The sequence below is a fragment of the Zonotrichia leucophrys genome, chromosome 1 (assembly GCF_028769735.1).
Source record: "Zonotrichia leucophrys gambelii isolate GWCS_2022_RI chromosome 1, RI_Zleu_2.0, whole genome shotgun sequence".
Lineage (NCBI taxonomy): Eukaryota > Metazoa > Chordata > Aves > Passeriformes > Passerellidae > Zonotrichia > Zonotrichia leucophrys.
Window position 1 is genome coordinate 15,098,966 of NC_088169.1, and position 25,280 is coordinate 15,124,245.

At 39.6% G+C, this 25,280-nt stretch overlaps 1 protein-coding gene across 1 annotated transcript in view; it reads right to left on the reverse strand.

Moving 5' to 3' along the window:
• Positions 1 to 1,854: 1,854 nt before the first annotated feature.
• SMS (spermine synthase) overlaps positions 1,855 to 25,280 on the reverse strand; it is a 42,509-nt gene continuing 19,083 nt past the window's right edge. Inside the window, exons 3-11 of the mRNA XM_064707315.1 lie at positions 21,883 to 21,976; positions 21,076 to 21,140; positions 18,445 to 18,620; positions 16,510 to 16,664; positions 15,476 to 15,565; positions 14,393 to 14,507; positions 13,857 to 13,936; positions 3,566 to 3,681; positions 1,855 to 2,264 (exon numbers count right to left, since the gene is read on the reverse strand). Of these exons, the coding sequence (XP_064563385.1) occupies positions 2,222 to 2,264; positions 3,566 to 3,681; positions 13,857 to 13,936; positions 14,393 to 14,507; positions 15,476 to 15,565; positions 16,510 to 16,664; positions 18,445 to 18,620; positions 21,076 to 21,140; positions 21,883 to 21,976 (934 nt within the window). The 3' untranslated portion in view covers positions 1,855 to 2,221. The remainder of the gene's footprint in view (positions 2,265 to 3,565; positions 3,682 to 13,856; positions 13,937 to 14,392; positions 14,508 to 15,475; positions 15,566 to 16,509; positions 16,665 to 18,444; positions 18,621 to 21,075; positions 21,141 to 21,882; positions 21,977 to 25,280) is intronic.

Sequence of the window (25,280 nt, forward strand, 5' to 3'; positions counted from 1 at the left end):
TTCCAATTCTCTTCATACCCTATTAGCTGAAAAGTTTGCAAGCACTGCTGTCTCTCAGCTATTAATATGCAATTCAGGTCCCCTGGTCATTCTGGGAATCTTTCCAGAACATCCCTGCACACCCAGCAGCTCCCTGTGCAGCGACACCAAAGGGAAGCACAAGCCCTGGTACAAGAGCAGATTAAGTCATCTTCTAGCTCACAAAATTTCTTGCTAAAAACCCAACCACCCCCACCTGTTGCGACTGATTTATACATCTGCCAGGCTCACCCAGGAACACAGATGCTCTTGAGCTCTGTCCCTGTGGGCTTTGTTTCATCTACATGAGTAATCACACTAAGAACCAATGGAAATACTCATGCTTGCAAAGTTATGGACACACCTGCTTACAGGGTATCTTCATTCATTTGCAGCTAGACAAACTGATTGCAGTCCTGGATCATAAATGAAGAGTCTCTATTAGACTACAGGTAATAATATCAAAGTATTTTCTGGGATGCCTACAACAGACCTAGAACACAGGGAAATACAGGAAACTTTATTCTGTTTAGAGGGAAGCTCTGTTCTTTGGGAGTATTCAGTGATTCACAAGCTGTAGGCCATGGAAGAACTGCACCCTGTGTATATTAGAGAATTAACTGAGATAATTTAAATTAGTAAGACTGAAAAATGCTTCTATTGGCTATCCAAACTGGAAACATTTAGACCAATTATAGGCCAAAGACAAAGCAAATTTTGGCACATTATTGAGTATCACTCTGGAATTCTGCATAGGCTACTCAGAGTCTATGAAGAGTTTATATATGTGGCATGCAATAAAATTTTTCTTTATGAATGGTTTAGAAACATAAAGGACAGCTTTTGTATGGTTTGTTTTCATTAACAGTATATTGGTGGGGCAAATCCACTCTCTCCAATAAAACTAAGAAAATGTTGATATGGGTGTTGAATGAAACATCATTGCTCAGGATTAGAGTGTTTACGGAAATAGCGCAATTCTTATTCTACCTTGGAAAAGTAAAAAATGCACATATTGGTCATATCCTTCCACCTCCTTTCAAGTGGGATTTTTAAGCACAAATATTTTAGTTGCCAGGTAGCAAACTCTTACAAAAATATAACTTCTAACAGCATAAGAAAATGCTGAAGAAAAATGCCTTTTCTTCCAAAACAGAACTACAAGGCACCCCAGCTTCTACTGATTTTTACACTGCAAGTGAATCTAACTGAGCAAGAACCTCAGACAATATGGGCCATCTGCAGCAATACAACCATCACTGACCCTACTGAAGCACACACACTCTTCAAAACATCCAGTACAGGTGCACATAAGACAGATCATATCACACCCACATTTCTTCATCCTCTAAGCCAAATTTTACTTCAAAAATCTAGTGCTTCCCATAAGGCTGGGGAGAGGATATGCCCACATGAACCGCAATACACTCAATTTCTTGCACCATGGTGGAATGAAAACCCAGACTTGATCTTCATGCTTCAGTACAAAGCTACTGTGAAATCCATATCAGAATCCAAATAATCAATATGGCAGCAACTAAAAAAAATCCAGGAGGTAAAGGCCAACGATTCTTCTGCAGCACAGATTACAGCAATGATGAATTGCTAGGGTAAATAAAAATTTAAGACTGGCTTTCTTCCTTTTGCAACAAAGGACTTGGGGTATTCTCCCACAAGATTTTTTTTCTTTTTTAGTTATGCCCTTCTCTATATGGAAGCACTGCAGTGTTCATTTAAAAGAACCAAAACCACACAAAACCCTCTCCCATTTTTAAAAAGCACCATAAATGAAAAATCTGTTGGAAAAACAAACAACAAAAACTCCATGGACCACCCTTCAGGGATGAAATGCTAAAGATGTCTTTTTTAATCAACCAGTTTGAGAAGATCTACAAAAAAATAAAAAGGATCACATTCTAAAGGTTCAGTGCAGACAGCAGCTATATAGTTTTGCTGCTTATTCATCTAAGTTGACTTTCAAAAATAACACCCTAGCTCGTCAAAATATACATTTTCCATTTGCTTTTAAATTAAAATAATAATAAAAAACATTTAAAGAATTCACAATCAATAGCATGACTAAGTTTCAGGATCATCTACAGCATATAATTTAAAGGTTCAAGATGCCAATATGCAGCATGTGGCAGGCCTATATGCTCCATGCAGCATGTACATTTAGGATCATCTCAAATAATCTTGATGTTCAGATGTTAGTCTGTTTCTTCCAAATCGTGTAGAATACCCATCTGGAGAAAATAAGCAGTTAAGGAAAAAAGGCAACACTTGTACACAGTTAAAATTCAGTTATTTTTACTTATATTTAAATTCTGAAAACTTCTGGTAGCTTAAAAAGGGTAAGGAAAACGCTCAAAAGTGACATCTACCTGGATTCTCTTCTTGACTCAGCAGATCAAAGATGCCTACCCTTCAAAACACATACATGTTCCATTAAGGCCTGGCACTTGTAAAGGCAAAAATAACCACTTTCTCTGAAACTAAGCTTTAAAGGCAAGTATCTTGATATCCTTCACATTCTCTTGACTTGAAAATATAAGGTCAAATGCACATTTCCCAAAGAGCTGACAATAATGAGAAGCAGGAGGAGCTGGCTGGGGTCAGTCTGGGGGCTGCAGCAGTGAGCACTACCAGGCTTAGGGACACAGGAGGGAGGGGAATGAACACACACAACACAAGAAAGGCTGTGGCAGTATCCTGTGCTTAATGTATCATGAATAAGAAGATTGTGGAAAGATGTTTCCTGTCAAGAGAGACAGCCACAGCAGGCTTCACTCTGCAGAAACATTTCCAGGGAGATCCCACAAAAGCAGCAAACACTCAAGGCAAATGCAGATGGCAGAACCACCTTACAGCAGATCAGAATGCCCCCTCACACTAAGGACTTGAAGTTTAAACTTCTAGGCTCCTTACATAACTTCCTTACCACCCACAAATTGAAGAAATTCTGAAGGATTATTTTTAGGAATGGGAGGTTGCTGAGAATATGCATAACCCTCTACTTGGAATATTTTTTCCAGTAACACTAACTAGTAATTATTGATGGGAATCACTCTTCCCCATTCCCCAGCCTTAAAAGTGAAGTCTGAACTGTATGCTCAAGAATAGGGCTATCAGATAATATCTAAAGATCTGGATCATGCTAATCTGTATGAAGTTAGTTTCTTATTTTAGTAAAAGAAAAAAAGAAAATAAGAAGATACAGCCTTGTCAGAACTGCCAGGCAGTATTACCTTTATCATACAAGTTTATCCTATATCACATACACCACTCAAAAGCATTAACAAAAATACAGCTTATTCATGAAAGGTGCTCATCATTTTACCAGCTGTGAATTTATAGCACTTTTAGAAAATAATTCCTACAATTATCCTCAAAATAAAACTGCAACAGTTCATTTACTATGAAAAAAAAAACATTAAGTATTTAAATCAGAACTGCCTTTTTGCTTGAGTTCATTACCTCCAAACAATCTATGCTTGCTTGATTTATTAATACACACTCTCCAGTCTTCTTCAGTCTTTAAGGATACAATTCCATGTAGGAGGGAACACACACAGTTTCTTTTGAAAACTCCACAGGACAATAAAGCCTGCTAAGCTGTTCTTCATACAGAGTCAAGGCATCAGTCAGATTGATACAGTTTCCCTAAAGAAAAAGAAAATCCCAGTCACAATCAAGCAAATAAGCAGAATTTCAGATGAACATATACATTTTGACATTACTGCAAGGCTCCCACATATGTCAGAACCAGATACATGCTGTTCTTAATATTTAATATTTACAATGCAAACACTGAACAGCTTGTCTTCATTCTGCCTACAGCAAACAACAATTTGTATCCTTTCAAGAAAGGGTAAGTATGGGGGGGATTATCTATATTCTCATTAGCAGAAGCAATCATTGTATGAGGGCTTCCAGTTAAAACAGACCACCATGTGTTGTTTACCTATAACATCTACTCCATAACCATTTTCTTTATAATTGCTTAAACTTATTAGTAAACAGTATTACAACATCCAGATTTTTCTCAGTTATTTAACATTGCCTAGATCTTACAGTGTTTAAATGAACTTTTTAAAAAACTATAGCCTATTAATTTTAAACAGATTCTTCCACAAAGCAATATGACAAAATACATCAAATTATATAGAAGTTCTCTGGCTGCGGGCTACATTGTCTTGAGTTTCCACATGTCATGCTTCTGAAAAATAAGATTTTCCTGCAATACTTTTTTTATCTTTGGGGTGAAACATCTCATTCTTGGAAACACATCAAGGATTGAGTGAGGAATTTTAAAAAAAGCAAACCCCAAGAAACAAACACCCCACCTCCCAAAAACCCCAAGCCCAAAAACCTCAAAAAAACCAAACATCCCCCTCCCCCCCACACACAAAAAAAAAATTAAAACACAAAACCCCACCCAACTTCCCCCCAGGCAACTTCTATTTGCAAGCACTACCTTGTCCCAAGCTAAGTATTAATAAGAAGCAGAAATTACTGCAATGTATACCTGGGGTGCTCATATGGAGAAAGCTCTAATTAGAAGTCTGAATTCTCCATACCCATAATACATTTGAAGATTTAGTAGTTACAGTGAGCTCACCAGAACACCAGACTGAACAAACACCAACAACTCAAAGCAAGAAAAGTCAATTGTGTAAGTTCAATCAAAAAACCTTTGTCAAGTTTCTTGATTACATAACCAAGTAGACAAGCAAACACTTTACAACTTTAAATCCAACAGTCTAAGGAAGAATGTGCAAATACAAGTTATTTGGACACTAATTTGAAACTAAGTGAAGTTGAATACAGTCACCACTGCATGGTCTACAAATCACTCAGGTTGTTTTTTTCCAGGTATGAGGCACTGAATGAAGACTCGTCAAAAAGAAGTGTACTGTTTCTGTGGCACAGCACAGAGAAAATATATTCTGTGATTGTGGTCAAGGTGGAGATATTGTTACAGGCCCTTGGCACACTGACACCCAAATGAATTGAATTGTGGTCTTCTACTTCCACCACTTTCTTGAGGAATCTTCAGCTCTACCTATAGGCCCCAAACATGCTAAACCAACCATGCTGTAACACTGCACATCAGCAGCAGGCTATATGATGACTGTGAATCTCTCCTGCCCACACAGTACGTGCCAGTCTGGCCACGTGTGGGGCAGGATGAAATCCTCAGGAGATGCGTGTCCCCATCTTCCCCTAGAGGTTGGGTTTACTAGCATGTAGTATAAATGTCTTGTACTGTGATCTAGCACAAACCCTCCTTTCCTCTTCTGATTTCTCATCAGTAGATACAGAAGCATTAACTAGCATTTTCTAGAGCTATTCTCAATGTATATAAAATCCTCAGCTTTCCCACACCTTTACCACTTCTAGTGGAGAAACATTTGCCAAAGAAGATAAAAAGGAGAACAAAAATGAAATTTTTATGTTAACAAATACACACAGTTCCTAAAGATCCAGCACAAGAGCCAAAGTCCCACAAAATTATAGCAAGAAATGCAAGGCACAGAAACTGTATTAGAAAGAAGTCTAAATCAAGAGCCTCCACCTACAGAATGACAGCATCTTCCTGTTGCTCTGAATGACTTTGGGAAGTGTTTGTATGTACACATAAGTCCACAATTTTGGGGTTTTTTTTAACTGACCATTGAATGCAACATCTCATTCACTCCTGCCATTCAATAACATGTGTAACCTGCTCCTGACTGCAAAAGAATGCAGATGGCTCAATCAGAAAACACTAGATCTAATCAAAAATCAGCTCCCTTACATTCACATCTTATTCTGTATTTTAGGACCTCTAACTTGAAATGAGGACCCCAGGCACCAGGGACTTACTCAATGCTTCCCAAGTGTCTGACTGCCTATGTTTCACACCTTGTGTTGCTCTGCTAAGACACGGCAAAGCTTTTAAATCTAGGAGCAGAGGCTTTATGAAAGACTTGTTTTACTGTGTAGCTTATTTTTGGTGCTTCCAGATTCTTTAAAATGGCCTCTAAAATTATTACATGTGCACAGATGCAGCTGAAAATTACTTTTCACAAAGCAAGGAACTAAGATGCATTTGAACAAGTACTATCTGTGCTCTATAAAGCATACAACAGGCAGAGGCTAAAACAAGCAGAGGTGACATTTGAAATCAGTATTTCTAAACAGCTCCATTTACATTGATTTTTCCATGTAACAACATCAAATGGTAAATAGAACCAAACTGTAAAATGTACATTCTGACTTTGGGATTTATACTATTTTTCCTACTTTTTAGTGGTAGGATTTTTTTCACAGTGTGTTTAAAACATTTCTATTTCCAGAGAAAGTGAAAAGAGAATTCATTCCACTCATCTTCCTCTGAAATTTTTGCATCCTGCTCAATTTTGTTTTGGATTGTGCTCAAGTCTTCACAAGTAGAAACGAAAACCTCAACTTAAAAATCTTAACACAGCATCTTAGCAATGGTCTCAGGCACATGATGTGATTCTTGGGGTTCTCCTGCACAGGGCCAGGAGTTAGACTTGGATGATTGTTGTGGGCCCTTTCAACACCATGAAATCCTATGACTCCACTCTATTCTATCACTCTCTAATCTTTAAAAAATCATATTTGGGAAAGCACTCCGTCAAAAGAACTCACATAAAGCATGTTTGATTATAATTTTGGTCATATTGCACAAACAAACCAGTACTTTTTTATTTGGTAAAGGAAAATGACTTGCTGTATATAGAAATTTTCTAATAAAAATTTGGGTTTCTAAACCCAAATGTTTGGGTATCAGAAAAGAAATGAGACTTGTCAAAAGTAGAAGACTAACACAAACTGAGCACAATGAACAGACTGCTGCAGCACTTGTTTAGTAACCTGTTATTATCCAGGGGATTGTGGTGGGTTTTTTTGGTTCCAGCTGCCCTTCCACCAAACATATTATTTTGTTTCAACATCAGACTGAATGCAAAAGAAAACTAAAAAACAACCTGTGTGTGTAATTTGAGTCACAAATAGGAGCACAGCTAGGTAATTTACAGAGCACACCACTATTACATAGGAAGTTGAACAGGATACACAATGATAGAAGAGTACACAGTTTCCCAGACTGTCCTTCAGTATTTCATCATTTCTCCCTTCTCCAGCAAGAGACAAATCACTGCAGACACCATGGAAAACAAATTACAGATACAACAAACATGCCAAAAAACAATTTTTACTTTTCAAACCCACAACTCTCCAATCTCCAAATAAAGATCTTGCCTAAAGCTTCAGACAACTCACCTGGCACTTTAATCAACATTTTTCTTCTGGACAAACATTACAGGATTTTGCAGTTCTGCATGGTTATTTTTTTTTAACTATCTGGCTTTACTCAACACAAAGTTAAGCCCTCCAAAAATCAAATCTATGAAACTTAAGGCTTACTTCAATAAGCTTATTGAAAAAAAAAAAATCAATATTAGGAACACCTTTCTTTAAAACATGACCAGCTTTATTACCCAAGACTACAGTGTTAGTAACAATGTCAATCACACTTAGATGCTCCAATATCACCAAAATGCCACAGGGAACCAAGCCCAGAATGCAACTTTAACTCCCACTGCCTAATGAAGAGCTATGTGGTAGAGCAATGCATTGTTTGTTCTGAACAGACACCATATAACTCAAACAATAGCTAATACTGAATGCTGTTTAACAAGGTTTAAAGCAGATGACTCGCCAATTACAGCTTTTCAAAAGCAAAATCACTTCCTTTTATTTTCCCCACAGGGTTCAGCCAATTTTTCAATATATACAAAAGTCTTTACCAAACTCTTCTCCCCAGCCCCGCTCACACTCTGTTCCATGTCAAACAATTTGGCAAGAACTAGGAAGGTAAGAACTAGGAGAATTATGAAATTCTTTTTACCCTTAAAATGCATCTTTCTGACACAAAAGTACATGGGGCAGTTTTGAGATTAACAAATCTTAATCTCTAAGACCTTCCTTGGACAGCTCCTGAACTGTTTCACAGCCTCTGCATCCTGAGTCTGCTCAGTACCTGCACTCACTTCAACAGCTCATGCCCATGTCCCAATATGCATTCTTCTGGGCTCTCACAAGGCATAAATGCTGTAGTTCCACGGGCTTAGTTTTTAGGTTTCTACAGGACAATGCACAACAAACATAAATAACAAATACAGTTCTGGACAGACAAAAAACATTCCTTAAAGTAAGTAGCAAAAAAAAATTGTTTCAATTAACCCTGTAAGTTTCATTTAACTCTGCCCATCTATAAAGTGGATGTGTCCATCAACTGGTTACATGTTGAACTTAGGCCACTATGCTTCCTCCAACCCTCAAAAAGTAAACTAGTGAGTTGAAAGCAGGTGAAAGGGTCCCTTTTCCATACTTGCCCATTTCTTACATGTCTTACCCCCTTATGTCATTGTCATGGGCCACCTTTGTCTGTGACTGTATGCCAGAGAAGTTTAATTTTTATGTTAAGCATGGGTTTCTATTTTTATTTATTATGAAGCACCAGAATTGGACATGGCCATGGTTGGGTTTTATCCTTCCTCACTTCAGAGTGACTAATAAGCAGTAAGACAGAGAGCACGAAACACCTAGTACCAAAGCTAGGCTTAGGTTTGGCGGGACAGGGAAGGCTGTTAAGGAAATAATGGAGGCAAATCCAACTGTAAGTAACTCCACTGGCTAAACTCTCAATGACATAAGGAAATGAAAATGTCTGTTCCTTAAAGTCTCTCAAACTAGCAAGAAATCACAGAGGCTCACATAGGGACATACAGCCATTCTTCCAGCCTCCTTTCATGGCTCAGTCATGGAGAATCTTGTTCCCTCAATGGAAATGCTAATTAGAAAGCCCACACAGCAGCCAAAAAAAGGAGTCTAACTATGGAGCAACATGGTGATTGTCTGGACATTTAGAGAGTGGCCAGGAAGAGACAGCTGAGGGAAGGGCCACATGTTGGTGTGGGAGACACATGATCCCTTCAGTGGGTCAGTGCTGTTTACTGGAACCTGGGAGTGGTCTGTGGTTCTATTCTGCCTGGGCTGAGTGACCCCAACCAGGAAGTCACAAATTCCTGTTCAGAGGTATTTTTAAAGGCTCTACTACATAAACAGGCTGAAAATGATACCCTTCTCAACCTCAAAATATTAGATCAACAGAACAAAAACTTAGCACAGAGAAAGGCATTTTCTTAGCTACACATAATCCACTGACACTCAAAGACAACCTTACAACCAGTCTCTGCATCTGACAGAGCATGGCTTCACAGCTCTTGGGACAATCCTCACCTGGTACTGTGAATGCACAAGTGATGGCTCAGAAAAACAAAAGCCACATATCATACTGATATCTACAAGTATATATACTCACTTGAATGGAATCACTTGGGCCATATAAAAATCATACTTTTAGAAAGCCCAATACTGTAAAAACACCTGAAGTGTCAGAAAACAAGTTGCCAGAAAAGTATATTAGAGATGAAAGTGGATGTCAGGATACACCAAGGTCTTACAACCTTATCGATTCCCATTTCTCTCCACTGTGATGGTTGGGAGCCTGGACCTCTGTCCCTCCTTGGAGAACATAAGACCAAGCACCTCACAGACATGGCCTCATATCATATCATTAAACACTTCAAAGCACCAGCTTCAGAAGAAGAATGGAAATAAGAGCACACCACATGACCATTGAACCTCAGAGTGGTGGGACTATGTTTAACAGTAAGTTTTCACAAACAAGCTTCAAGTCTCAAACCTACAGACAGGTCTGCAAGTTCTGCAGGCTAAGGGCCCTACAGCTCATGTCTCTCTGTGCAGATCCTGTGTAGGCTGCAACACTCAATATGGATGATGCAGCTAGAAAAGCAAGGGTGTGTAAAGCACAGCTGCTACTCATACAAGTTTTTGTTCTAAGCTGTGATTACTATTTGCACAGAGAAAATAAAGGCATTTTTCCCCAACACACTCCAACACAAACTTAAAACATCAGAGAATGACATCCATTAACTGCCCTTTTATAACTTTTCAGAGCTGAAAAAAGGAAGAAGTCCCTCCTGCATCTTAAAATTGGCCACATAAGTTCTTGTATCCCCTAGGAATACAAATAAACAGTCTGAAAAACCTTCCACAGGCAGAATCTCTATAAATGCTCATAAACTGCCAGGCAATACTGGTTACCTGCCTCCACCTAGTGGTGACAGGACATTCTGCAGCAGCCTTTGGAGACTGCTTCGAGGATCAGCACGAAAGGAATCCCGAGGGAACCACCAGGTGCGTTAAGAGCAGCATGCCAGAAATAATTCTTTTTATAATCTCAGATAAATTATATCCTTCTGGAGTCAGCACTAGATTCTGCTTGCTGACAATTCACATGCAGATCAGAGCATTTTCTAAAACTTGTGCAGAGCTCAATGAAGAGGTGATGAGCATTTCCCTTTATTTTTCCCAGCAGTGGCATTTAGACAGACAGCAACAAATTATGGGAAAGGATGGCATTCTGTGAACACAACTCCACTTTTAGGTAAAGCATTTCTTTGGCATTGAAATAAATGACATCCTAACTAGATGCACATGATTCTGTTCAGGATGCAAGGGGACAGACTACAAACTACAAAGGACAGAAATTTTCAATGTTAGTATAACATAATGCCAGGGCAGAAGGGACAACTGTAATTGCTGGCTAGTGGTCACCAGGACAACGATCCTTTTGCTGCATTTTTCCTATGAGACATTTCCTCACCATAGCAAAGATGATACTCTGACAAGTAAGTGGACATTCCTTCAGTCCCTTTCCTTGATGAAATTTAATGTTTTTTGGTTTAGAGAAGCAAAATACAAAGAAGGGGCTGGGGGACACACAGAGTCCTGCATTTTGAAAACACAACTGCCTTAAAAGGCACATGATTTCTTCAGCAAGGCCTGTTATGTAACATAAGCATCCTGGAAGTAGATAGCTGGAGCAAAAGTAACTTAAATTCCCAGTTCCAAGGAGATAAAACCACTGGCATTTAATAGCAAACACAACAGAACATTCAAATTCATTTATGAGTTCCCAGTGTGTTACTAAGCTGCCAAAGTTGGTAGTGGTCATGTTTGACCTTCTGTCTATAGTTAAACCAATCCTCCAAGTAGCCAGCTTCAGTTAGTTCAATTGAATTAAAATTTAAGTAATTTAAACAAAGTTATAGACAGCTAATTTTATTTTAAGCACCCAATTATCTGTTCATCCTATGGCCAGACTGTTGAGTTGTCTGAGGGTGTGGAGGGCTCACCCTATCTGGGTGCCAGGTGCCCACAAAAACACCCTGGCATTTCCCTGCTCAGCTGGACAGAGGAGAGAAAATACAGCAAAAGGCTAAAGGGCTGAGATAAGGCTGGGGAGAGAACGCTCACCAGTTACTGTCACAGGCAAAGAGACTCAACTTGGATAATAAACTCAATTTTCTCGTCAAATCAGAGTGGAATAATAAGAAATAAACCCAAATTTTAACAATGCCTTCCCCTACCTCTCTTTTCTCCCCAGAGTGAACCTTATTTGCAAATTCTCTACTTCCTCCCCACTGCACTGATGGAGGATGGGGAATGGGGATTGTGCTCAGTTCATCCCATGTTATTTCTGCTGCTCCTTCCCCCTCGCACTCTGCTCTGCTCTATGGGAGACCTCCATGAACTCCTCCAACATGAGTCCTTCCATGGGCTGCAGTTTTTCATTAATTGTTCCAGCAGGGTTCCATGCAGGGTCACAGGTTCTGCCAGGAAGCCTGCTCTAGTGTGGGCTTCCCAGAGGGTCACAGCCTCCCTCAGGTATCCATGAGCTCCACCATGGGGCCCTCCAGGGGCTGCAGCTCAGTCTCTGCTCCCCTGTGGAGCCTCATGGGCTGCAGGAGCACAGCCTGCTACACCATGGTCTTCATCACAGGCTGCAGGGGAATTTCTGCACTGGCACCTGTAGCATCTCCTGCCCCTCCTTCGGTGACCTTGGAGTCTGCAGAGCTGTTTCTCTCCCATGTCCTCACCTCTCTCTCTGGCTGTTGTGCAGCAACTTTTGGCCCTTCAAAAATCTTATCCCAGAGCCTCTACCACAGTCACTGATGGGTCCAGCCTTGGGACCAGGAGCAGGTCCACCCTGGAGCCAGCTGGCAGTGCCTCTGTTGGACATAGGGAGCCTTTCCCACTCCCCCCCACTACTAAAACCTGGCCATATAAACCCAATAGAGAGGGTTATTCTATTTTTACAGAGGACTGTTTTGCTTTTTCAGGCCCAACTGGAAAGTGGCTCCAAGGATCATAAATGGGCTGAGCAGTCTATCAATAGATGTATCAAAAGCTCTGACAGCTGTCTGCCCCAGTATTAACTGTCCTTTTTTCAACATCATCAGGAAGACTAAATTGCTGGAGAACACTGCTTCTACACTCCAGCCCTTGCACTGGCTACCCATTAGCCCTAAGTTCAATTTTAAGCCACATAAATTTTAATATTGTTTCTTTTCCAACCCGCCATGTACCACCTTGTTGCTTTGGGATCACAAAGTATAACATTGCATCATTTCACAACAGCTAAAACCCACCAGGGCTGGTTCAGGATTGCTGTCCTTTCCTTCTTTCTGTGCAATCACTTGCTGGAGAGCTGACTTATCTCCTCCCATAAGGACAAATGAAGCAGCAGGGGCTGCTGGTTCCAGCTGACACAGAACAACCCCCTGCCCTGTGCCTGCAGCACAGCCATCATTTCAGCTTTCAGCACAAGCTTCTTTTTAAGAGTCCTTCTGTAAAGTCCAACAAAGCCTGTTCCCTGATATACATTTACCTACATTCCAACAAGGTGAGCTAGTATCACTGTGTATGCTACAAGGACAGCAACTCTAAGACAACAACTTGCTCTGTTTCCAAAACATTCAGTGTCCTTTTGATAGCAAAACCTGCCACAAATATTTTCACAATTAACAGGACAGCAATGCTGTTAAAATTTAAAGTGTGGAAAAACCACATTAATCATACCTTTTGTTTCAATCACAAGATAATTTCTCTTGCCCATACAACGACAGCATTTTAAAATAGAGCAGCACATTAGAATTGCCAGAAACCTCATCCCACAAGTTCTGCTTTTCTTTATAAACCTGCACAATTTTGCAGCAAACCAATTTCTATATATTTCAGAGCTTAAGGATATTATTCTAAAACACAGTACTTAGATTCTCCACACATCAGAAGACTAGTTTATGAGCATGACAAAAGAAATACAACTTCAGAGACTGAGACTTCACTGAACCATCTGCTGGCTCCTGTCACATTCTTGTACAATAGCACACAACTTTGTGGCATTTCAAATTCAGGATTACCTGAAGTATTATCTGCTGAAAGCTATACCACAATTCTGTTACGTATGAAATGACAATGACAATTTTCTCATCCCACCACACCTATGTCACTCTCACACTTTAATGAATGACAAATTTCTGTGTTTTACACTCTACAATTAGTTTAAAAACCATGTATCTCTTTATTAAGTACATCTGTTCTGCTTTTCCAGAATTGTTTAGCTGCAATATTCTGCAGTGTGCCTTGCTGAGTCTTAAAATTATGCTATTGAACTCCAGACAAAAGCACTATATATTCAGCTGAAATGATGAAAAAAGACAAGTCAGTTAGCAAATCCTAACTTTCAGGAAAAATGTCTGATAGGTCATTAAAGAGAGAAAACCAGCTTGAAGTAGATTTTTAGTTAGTTTTATCTTTTTTTTAATGAAAATATGCAAATTGCAATAGATATAAAGCAGTACTTTTTTACAGCCAAGTACTTTTTTACATCATACCTGTGTGAAGTATTTTCCATCTTGTTTCAGGACTTTCATTGAGAGGTCAAGAATCAACCGCAGAAATTCCCATGTGGAATCTGCATATGGGCAATGATTGAAAAACAGAATAGCACATAATTGGCTTGTTTACTTATTACATATTCAAGACTTGCAAAGTTTAAAAAAAAATAAAGCCTGGATTAAAAAAAACAAATGCAAACCATACACAATGGCAATGATGGCAGGAGTATTGTTTTTCTTCACAGGAATTCTCCTGAAGTTTTCAATAAATTATGCAGTGAGGAAAATTTACTGGAGTATGAACTGCAAATACTTCTCAAGACCTACATGAGTTCATATTATTCTGGAATAAGAGATTGAAAAGAGTGCTAGGCACTTGCTAGTCTTTTCTAATATTCAAAAAAAAAGTTGTCTTTTTTCTCAGATCTGCTTTTTAACTTGAAAAAAACAAAAGCATTTATGCTGCAGACTATTATGCAGCAGAAGGACAGAAATGTGAAAATTCTCAGAAGCAAATAAATTAGAAGACTTACCTTCCTCTGGAGATGTGGAGATTGGAACAGCTGTCAGATCATTAATTACATAATCAAACATTCTTCCTTCTTTGGCATACCTCTTCAGTACAGGAATACAGTCTTCAATTAGAACCTGTAAGAATGAAATATTGTTGCTAGTCCTAAAAATACCCTAAAACAACCAGGTAAAAGGAACAAATGTGAATTCACAGATATTAGGAAGAAGAAATTACAAAATTAAATACATGTTTAATTCTAGGCTCCACTTTCAACTTTTTACATCATATAGAAAGGAGGAACTTTGTAGTAATTATGACAAGGAAAACACAGGCATTCCAGGACTGAAGTTCCTAGATCTGTGACCACTGCTTTTTCTACCAAATGCTGACAACAGTCACCAGTTCCAACATGAGTTAAGTAAGATATTTGTATGAAGGGCCACTGATTTCCACGGAATAGCATGTGACTTCTGTTATTTTTTTAGTGTGTTTTTATTAGCTAACTCCTGTAAGTTAATAGCTGTGACAACATCTAAGGGCCAGTAATGAAAACAAAAACATGTCAGATTACACCTGCGCTCATTTGTAAGTGCTGTCAGATGCAGCACAAAGAACTCAGCTGCAGGGATGCATGACATCTATTGGGGTTTTTATCTTAATATAATGCAGTGTAATACTAAGGGATTTTGCCTGCAAATTAAAAATAATTCTTAAATGTGTATTACAAATTCAGCTATTTTCAACAGTATAGAACAGCTAAGAAACACATTTCTTCTCTCTTTTTAACAGTTTAAGCAATGATGTTAAACACAACGTTCTACTGCTATCTCTTCTTTATTTCCAAGTTATAGCAAACATTCTCCGATTTCATATTCCTTAAAAGGTACATAGGCAATTCATTTTAGAAGACTGAAAGCAGAATTAAAATACTTCCAACATAAACTCCAGTTATTAAAATATGCAAGTGTCATACAAAAGGAAAAAAGCTTCCCAAACTTAAATCAGCAGAGTTGCCCCCAGAACTTTGCCATAGCAGTCCTTCCAGACCAGGTCTACGTGTATTTGAAATATGACATGTAATGAAAGAAGAACAGAACATTACCTGGTAGCAGTCTCCTTTCAGATTGTCTAAGACATCTCCGCACGTTTTCCGCATGTGTTTTTTACACCCGTCAATCACCATTTGGTCAATGTTTGAAGTTTGTCAAGGCATCATAAATTCCAGAAATAATAGAGGTAAGAGTTTCTACCTCTTCAGAAACAAGTTCACAAAGAGGCATTCACAACGAAATAATCAGATGTGTCTGTTTGCCTGCAATAATCAACCTTAGTTACCAGTACACAGATTTTGTACTGGTACATAGATTATGTACTGGTACATACACAAATCTGTACACCAGATTCAATCAGATGATCACAAAGTGCTTCTTTTTAGTTTTAACCAGTATTTTTAATAGCTTAGGTTATCATTACTATGAAAGCCTGAAATGCGAATTGTAAGACTACCAAAAACTCCATAAAGTTAAACTAGGTTAAGATTTTAACCTACATTTTATAACAATTATTTTTAGTCTCAGCAAATAGATCTCAAAACCTAGGATGACCAACATCTCATATGGCTAACAATGGTTTATGTTACAAACTATACCAATTACAGAATAGTGAAAACTTGATTTGTATTGGTGTTTTTAGAACAGGGTTGGTCAATTCATCAATACAGTTCATCAAGTCCTGACACTTCTATTGATTAAGTTTTTTTTGCTTCTAGGCATTATTTTTTTATAGCTTTCTTTAGGAAAACAGACAAACTCAAGAAGGCAGAAGTAAGCCCAAACTTGACAGACCTGTCTTCTGTTATTAGAGGAAGCATCAGTCTGATGGCAAAGGCATTCCTTTCCAGCCTTATGCAAACTGCTACTGAGAGTTATGGTATGGATTGGGAACCTGAAAGCAGGTGTTGCATAATGATGCACAAATGTGTAGTCACTGGCTCTCTCTAAGTTGACAAAAAGGGTCTAAAGTGAAATCTATCTCCTCATGCAAATCAAGTAACCTGACAGGTAACTATGCTCAGTGTTAAGGTACCAGCAGAAAGCTCAGGTTGATATGAATGAGGGACCATTTGTCAAAGGATATCTCTACCATAGTAACCATCTTTGGCTTCAGTTTGACTATCTCATAGAGTATACCTCCATCACCACCTCCTAGGATTAGCACTTCTTTCCCAGTGTAATCTTCCTTTCCACTGCCCATTATGGCTTGAGTATATGCCAGGTCACTCTCTGCCAAATCTGAATGGAAGGAAGAAAGAATTGGACAGCAATATTAAATCTTCAGTAATTCTCATTAACTGGTATTAATCCAGAGGTGATACAATACAGACCAAAGCAAGAACACCTACAGAAACAACCTGGTTCTCAGAGACAGTCCAAGTAAAGAGATTCTTCTCAGAATCCCACACAGGATTTTCCAGTTCCCCACATGAACGCAACAATGGCCACCTCAGCATTGAGAAGTACTGTGTGTGTGCCAAGAGAAAAAGCAGCAGAGCAAAACCATCAGTCTTTGTAACTTGCTGTTCACTTCATACCTCAGTGGGTTGTTATCTCAGGCTCATCCTGTAAGAGATAGATCTGGAAATTTCTGAAAATGCATTGTGGACCCCAGCTAAAAAGAGCAACCTAGATGCACACCAGTGGATCCCTGCACAGAAACAAACATGACCATCAACACTCAGGTGCTGAAGGGCCCTGCAGCTTGTCTGCTGCCAGCATTAGCTTCCAAGCAGGCAGTAACACTCCCAAGCTGCAACAACAAGGGCCAAGATCCACACCAGCAGGGCCAAGCTTTGTGCAGCAGCACATTGTGGCATATCCTGTCACTTTGCCTGGCAGTCACCACCTCACTTATGAGTGCACAACAACAAAATGAGACAAAGCATTATTTCAAAATCTCCTGGAAGGGAAATAAATAATGGCATACTTCCCCTCCTACAAGGCACATTGTCATAATGTTCAAGCAAAACCTCATCTCCATATTAAACTCTGATAAAAATTTCTGGCTAGAATAATTGAATATCCAATTTGATGATTTCTAATACAATTCTATCTGGACTAGAAAATACCTTGTTAATGAATTCAATAACAGTGCTTTTCAGCTGCCATCTGCACAGAAGCCCTCTTGACAGTAGCAGAAAGCTAATTGAATTCTTAGAGGTACTTCCAATGATTTCAAAAAGCTGTATTTCAATTTCTTAATTACTCTGCTATTAGAGTGAAAATAGGTATTCTGTACCTGGACAGCAAAATACTTCATTTACCAGAGTCAGTCCTTTTCAACATAAGAACTAAGAGATTTTACAAAGCATAGTCCTTTTGTTGCCTAGATTTTCCAGCAGTCTCCAGCTTTAATGAACAGCAGTCCACCTTTCCTAAGTCCACTTTCAAAAATACAAAGGTCAGCAGGCATGAAGTACCACATAAAAACCCCAACAATAAAGGTTGGGTCATTATTTTGATTAACTTATGAGTTCAAGTTCTATTATTTGTTCACCAATAAAGCAGCTAAATGGTTTGAGATACAGCTGTCCTATACCTCACCAAGCAGGAAACTCCCTTAGAGAATCAAGGGAGCAGCAGGATTATACACACACGTGCCAGGTCACTTCATATTTCTTTAGAACTCCACTGTGTTTTGAAGACTGATAAAGTAGCTTGTTTGTCAAAGAGAAGCTCTTAGACGTTGGACTGGCAACAAACAGAAAAGTTCATATAAAAGAATGGAGAGCAAGCTCTGCTATAGAACACCATCTTCTGTTCTCCCAGGCCACTTTTTGCAGCAAAGATACTAACTCAGGAAAAATGCTTGTTTGTTTTTTTAACTCTAGATTTTACTCTGGTCAGCCTGATTAACATCCTGAATATACAGGAACAGACATATGTGTACATGCACAAACAGTTTCCAGCATCTGAACCATTACCCTTAGACATCCATTAAAACTGCCATAGCAGGATAGAAAACAACACTTTTGACATTTTCATACCAGAGATCCTTAAATGAGATGATACTTACTAACATCCCCACTGAGAATAAGAATATTCCCAAACTGTTTTGAATGCAGAATTTTAATATTCTGAAAAGGTGAATCTTCATCATAAACAACTTCATCTATGTCGTACTCCACCAGGCGCCCATCAGCTGTGGGCCAGTATCTATCAATAACACCTCCTCTCAAAATGGCTGGCAACCTGAAAAAAAATATATGAAAGAAGATTACCAAAATTTGGAATGTTTATTTTTAAAAATCCACTTCAAACATACTGTGGATTCACCATAATAATATTCGTGAGAGGCTTCTAAGAAAACTTGCCACATTGTTAACTTAACACTTAACAGATATAAGAAATCTACCAGTTGTATGTTAAATATATGTAAGTTGCTAATGGACGGGTAGTTTACATGCTTCTTCTTTATGTACAACTTCTACAATGTACTAGTGAATTTCTCTCTATTCTAAGAGATGGAATTTTCATAATGAATTAGCCTCTGTAGAAGAACCAGCTCACGACTAGAAATTAATACAATACAAAAACAGAATGCAGGCAAAAAAAGTTGACAAAACCTATTCCCATCTTCAGTTCAGTTAAGAATGACATTTCTCTGAGATTAGGTAGATCTCATTCTGAAGCTATACTGAGACACATTTTAACACAAAGAAATAATAAAAAAGAACTATTACAGCATTTCAAACTGAGCCTGCAGTACATAACCACAATCCCTGATATCACTCAGTAGTCTGCATTACTTTTTAAAAGTGGTTCAAGTGTCTGCTAGGACTGTTTTGGGTATGTTGTTTGTGGGTATAAGGATTTTTTAAAATTCCATAGAGATGTACCTTGGTTGAAACTAGCATTTCACCTGTAAAGACAAACTATCTTTGAAATGACAGCAAACAACCAAAGGGATTGCATTTAGGCAAAACATGCAGGCACAGAGTTCATCACATCTCCCACACGCACTTCAAAGAATTAAAGGGTTTTTTCCAGGAGACTGCAGCAGAAGATCAGATCCAACAGGCTTCTTCTAAATTCCCCAGTGATTCCCAATCAACGTTCCAGAAACACTTCCTACCCGCAGCGAGCCGCCAGATGGCGGCACAGGGCGGGAGCAAGGGCAACCCGGCCTTCCAACAAAAAGGCGTGAGAAACTTCTCCAGCTAAGGTCATCCTACTGCACCTGCACGTGTGCAGCTGGCATCAAAACAAAACAATGTAAAACGCAAAACAAATTAAAAAGAAGACAAAAAACCCCACAAACCAAAAACAAGTAAAAAAAAAAAAACACATTGATGAGCGTGTGACAAGATCCATGCCAGATACACTGTTCTAGGAGGTTCACTTCCCCATACTAAGGTAAGCAGAAGATCTAAATCACTCCAGGCAGACATTGCCCTGACCTGTTTTTTAAGAAATACCTATCACAGGGATTCAACTAACTCCCTTTATCATTTCAGCATCAAAACAGCCTCAGAAAGCTTCTCCTCCATATGCACAAATACAAGATCATCTATGTTCATACACTGAGCATCTTTTATGAGGCTTTACCAGGCTGAAGGAACAAGATAATTACTCTGTTTTACATAAAACTGTAAAACAGAAATAACAATATGCAAGTATAACACCCCTTTTCAAATTGCTACCATTTTGCTTCTACTCTCTTCACAACTTTCAGATCTACTTTCTGCCATACTACTGCTTAACCATTTTCCTATTTTTTGTAGTTTGCTCCTTGGCTTTACTGAGCCTTGTTGACTTCACACTTGCTTTTTACTTTTCTTGACCCATTTTCACTTTTATGTTCCTTCAAGCACCTGCTGCACTTTCTACCATGTGCATGCCTAGAGTAAATGCTCCCTGGCTTCAAGGTATCAGTCACTGCCAAACAGCCACCACAAAGATAACAACAAGCCACATCCAGCAGGAAAGTTATTTCAGCACCAGGCCATGAGCTGCAATTTGAATCCTTAAATTTTAAGATATAGCCTTGAATTTAAATATTAACTCACAAAGGGCTTGCAAAGTCTCCATCCTTAAGTTTAATTATAAAAATTTGCTACAAAACATAACTACCTTCCTGGCAGGTCCCTAAACCACACATACCCACAGCAAGCACCACGAGGCACAGCAGAGGCAGAGATGTGAGAAAGGGCTCCAGGAAACCTTGGCAGGGCAAAGTCTCTGTGGGCTTGAGCTCCATTTTAGCTCTAATCCTCACCCCTGGTCCCTGTGCCAGAGCTGCACTGCAGCTCCATCCCCACCTGCCCAAGTCTTTTGCTGATCCTTGACACCCAGCTCGTGCTCACAGTTGCCTGAGTACTACAGCCCAGCCTGGCAGCCACAGGGCTGGGTCTGATCCTGGTCACAATCACCAGCTCACCTCCACAAGCTCTGGCATGTGGCCCACAGGGTACAGTTTATGCCATGGCCTATTCCTCTGCCACCCCTGGCTCTTTCAGAGCAGTCTGCTCCTGCTTCCACACTGCATTTTCTCTATTTCATGCAATCCTTGCAAGAAACCAAAAACATTCCCATCCATATCTTCACACTCCAGGCTATTCACTGCACTACAGCAAAGCCTAACTTGCTCATTATCTTTAGTAACTATGCAGACAAGCCACATACAGAAGTAGAGATACAAACTTACCGTTTCACCCTTTTTATGTTACCATGAATCAACTCTTTCATTCTTTCTTCTACTTTGTTTAGAAGCTGCAAAAAATAGGAAACAAGAGGTAGGAATTTGTAAATCAGCACTTAATGCAAAATATCTGTTAAATTAGCCTACCTGGAGGTCAATAAAGCAGCACCTGCTATGAGAAGGCTTTGAAATGTAACATTAGAAGCCCAAGACTAACTAGCTGGCCTCCTCAGCCTTGTTACTAGCAAGAATGTGCACATTTCAGCAGCTGTCATCACTGCAGTTAGCTGCTCTCCAGGACAACACATCCAAAGAGGGAACATGAGAACCCTGCAAAGTTCCATTCTTGCTACAGCAGTGGGCTCTTCCCCTGCAATATTCAATGTCTAGTGCCTTCATGCCAGGGAAGATGAAGTTGTTTTTCCTTATGGGGCAAAAGATTGAATATGGAGGTTTCCTACCTCTCAGAACAGAGAGTACAAAGGAGTCTCACACTAATACACCAGGCTGCAGACTGAGCATCTCATGTCCTCCCTCACTGCCCTGGGTAGCTGAAGAGACCCAAGGCCTAACCAAGGCTGCTGAATTTTCACAAATATTACAAAACACAAGGCCCAGTACTTGCAAAGGAGTGTGTGGATTCACACGTGTGCACAACTTCAACAGGTGCTACTGCTCCTCATTTGTGAGCATCCAGGTTTGAACTGACTTCAATATTTATAATATTTTACCACTACAGACTTTGATAAACCTGACAAAAAAGGGGTTCCTCATACAGTTAGGTAATACTAGTAAGATAAGCAACACTCATACCTGATCAACTTCTTCTCTTCCTTTCATGTCATCATTGTAGCTCTGCAGATCCACCAACACCAGTCCATGAGGGTGAATTCTCAAATTGGCAAAACTACAACAGAGACAGTGATGACAAATTTATTATCAAAAGTCAGAGTACAGAAAGAAAATCTAAAACAAGTTATATTAAAATTCAGAATGAGTACATTTTCCCCAGCATCTGTAACTGTTGGCAGCTCGAGTCTTCCTCTTCAAGTCACAAAGGGAAAAAGTTGCAAGAACTTGCCTATCACTACACAGTTGTGTAAAACCAGTAGGAAGCAAGGCAGTGAAACAGGGTGTTTAAGTCACAACAACAATGGTACAATGAGAATGCACTGCTTGCTAGTCTACAGGCCTGCTGGAACAGGTGGGTTGGTTTAGGGTTTTTAATTGAAAACAATCCTTAAGAAAACATCCGGACACTTTCCTTCCTCTATATTTTCCTCTTCACTTCTGGGGGTGTGTGTCTGTTTTGTTTTGCAGGCAGGGTGGTTGGGACTGGTAGTTTCATTTTTTTTGTTGGTTGTTTTTTCAATTTTTTTTTTTAGTTACAATTCACAGACACTGATCACATTCAAAGCTGAATAAAAATCTAAAAATAATAAGCATCCTGGAGCAAACCACAGCTCTGACTGGCAAAGAAATTGCAGCAGCAAAATCTCATTGATGAATACACATGACAAGTCAACAAAACTCCTACTGTATATTTACTACAGAAACGTTTAAAGACCAAAGAGCAAGGCCTTGCCAGGCTAAGTACATTAGGTGAATAAATAGTGAATCTCCAAGAACTTGCAATGAAGAAAACAAGAACTAAGAGCAGTGGGGAAGGACACAATGAAACAGTGTAGCAGAGGCAATATCCTTCCCATTCTAGGGAGGAGAAAAGACAAAAAGAAACAGAAAGGCTACAAAGGAAGTGGAGGAGAAAAACATACACCGGAAAAAAAAGCAAAGAGGGGATGAGAACAGGAATGGCTGAACAAAGAAAGGGTATTCAGGGATAGAAATGCACTAGTACAACACAGAGACCTCAGATAAAGCTGTATCATTCTCTGCCTGCCTCCTCTTATCACCCCACTCAGCCCCAAAGGAAAACACAAACCAACTCTTATGACAAAGTTTACGTGACCTTTCATCTCCCCACCACTCCCACCTTTTTTGTCTCTTCCAGAGCCACTTTTGCAAACTGTCAGCCTCAATAGGAACACCACCTTCCCCATGGTGCTGGGACTGTCAGCCCTCAGCTGCAGTCAGAGACAAAACCCTGAATATTGTGTGTTGTCTGAAGATGACTTCTGCTAACTGTAAAACAATCCAATTATGAAACTGACTGAAGCAACTCAAGAATAAAAACACCTTGCTGGCTTTGGAGCAGCAGTGATCTGCAGCTCTCATTGTTACTACTGTCACCAAGTTCTCTTCAGAGGATGGGTCCGGGCAGTCTGAGTCTGTCTCAAGACTCTGCAGACAGGTCCTGTCCCCAGAAGAAGAGGTATTTCCATTTACTACACACATGCACACCCAGAGCACACAGACTGTCACCACCGGGGAGCAGCCCTCCCTCCCTCCATCCCGGAGCCTCCCCACTAGGTGTCCTCCGACACAGGGTTTTGGTGAGGAAACACAAAAGCCTACCAGGATTCTGTTTGCATGAGGGTTTGGGGTTTTTTTAAAGGAGAGAAGGACAAAAGAGCAGAACTTTGAAGATGGAAGCACTGGCCACTCCAGCAGGTTTTGGATATGACCATTCACAGTGAAGAGGGTGAAGTCCATACACCCTCAGAGCTGTGGCAGTACAGACAGAAAAATGTATATGCAGTTCACAAGACAGCTCTGATTCCCTGAAAACTGGCATGGTGTCAAATATTTTTGCTGTTAGAAAAACTTTTTATCAGTTTATTTCCATATTCTGGGAGTTGCTGTTGGCACAAATGAGCAACAGATTGACTGTCCATGACTCAAGTTCTCTTTTAAATTAATTTCCTGCAAGAATCACACAGCTGTCATAAGATTTGACAGCTGACATCTTCACTTCCCCTGTGACTCCATGAGAGCCTCAGCAGGGGATATTCCTGCCCCTGCTTTGAGGTGGGAGGTGAGAGGCAGAGAGCAGAGTTGCTCTGAAAGTACAGCCACACAACTTCACAGATTTGTAAGTGGTATGACAGCCTTAGAATATAGAGACAACAGCCTGCAGAACCACCCATTTCATCCAATTGTCACCTCTAGCAGTATAGAAGGGTCCTGACACCGGGTGAAAGGGAGAAGAGGTGAAAGGCAGGCAGCAGGCTGTGCAATGGGACTAAACTCCAAGTTCCAAGTTTCTGGCTGATATTCTCAGCTAGTTTATGGTAAAAAAACTTGAATGAAATTCAAAATTCTCAACAATAATACAGGTACAGGTTGGCTATACCTTGGCTATAAGTTATCTGGATGAAAAGAGACACCTAAAATAAGCTGAAATGCCTGTAAAAATTTAAGCACACAGCCAACAGTATAAGTGGACTCAAATATGAACAGTCAGTATTAAGTAGTATTAATGCAGTAGTGGTAGGCCAAAGCTGAACTCACAAGAAGTTACCAGCTTCAGTCAGCAGACAGCAAAGGCTATGCTGGCTTTTGTCACTTTATATTTTTCTGCTTGGCAGAACATGTATGAATGCAGGTTTTTATCAGCAGCTGCTCTTTTAAAATGTGGAAGAGGGTTCTTTAAAACAATAAGAATAGTTTCCATTTTCTATATATAAATACACAGGAAAGATTACTTTAGAATCCAATAGGGGAAAAACAGTTTGCTTCAAAATTGGCCCCTACTGTCTCATCTTTCTGAAAAATATAATACTTGTTCTAAAAAAAAGCCCCCTGCCACAATTTTGATGTGTGCTTGCATGTAATTTCATAAAAGTAGCAAGGGGAAAAAAAAGCTCAGTGAGGAGGTATCCTCTTCCTTTCCATCTGAAAAGGAAATTGCACCTGAAAAGCAGCCCCCAGTGCAAGAACACTCCAAAAAGCAGCCCCCAGTGTAAGAACACTCCACTTGCTGCTGCACCTGCAGGTCTGTCACATCCTCCAAGGCAGTGCTCAAGCTTTCTGTGCTGGTATGCACAGGTGTCAGCTACAGACACAATTCTACCGAGTGCTGCATCTTAGCACCTGAACATCAGAACACATCAGATGTCAACAAACAATTCCAAATTGCACAAATCAAAAAGTAACTGCTGGAAACAGAACTAGGAAGCAAAGATCAAATCATTCTAACCCAAAATGTACTATCCTACCTTACTTAATTGTATTGCAGAGAACAATGGAACATTGCAATCCCACATACCCAAGAAAGGATTTCCCAAACCACCACACCCAGAGAAAAAAGC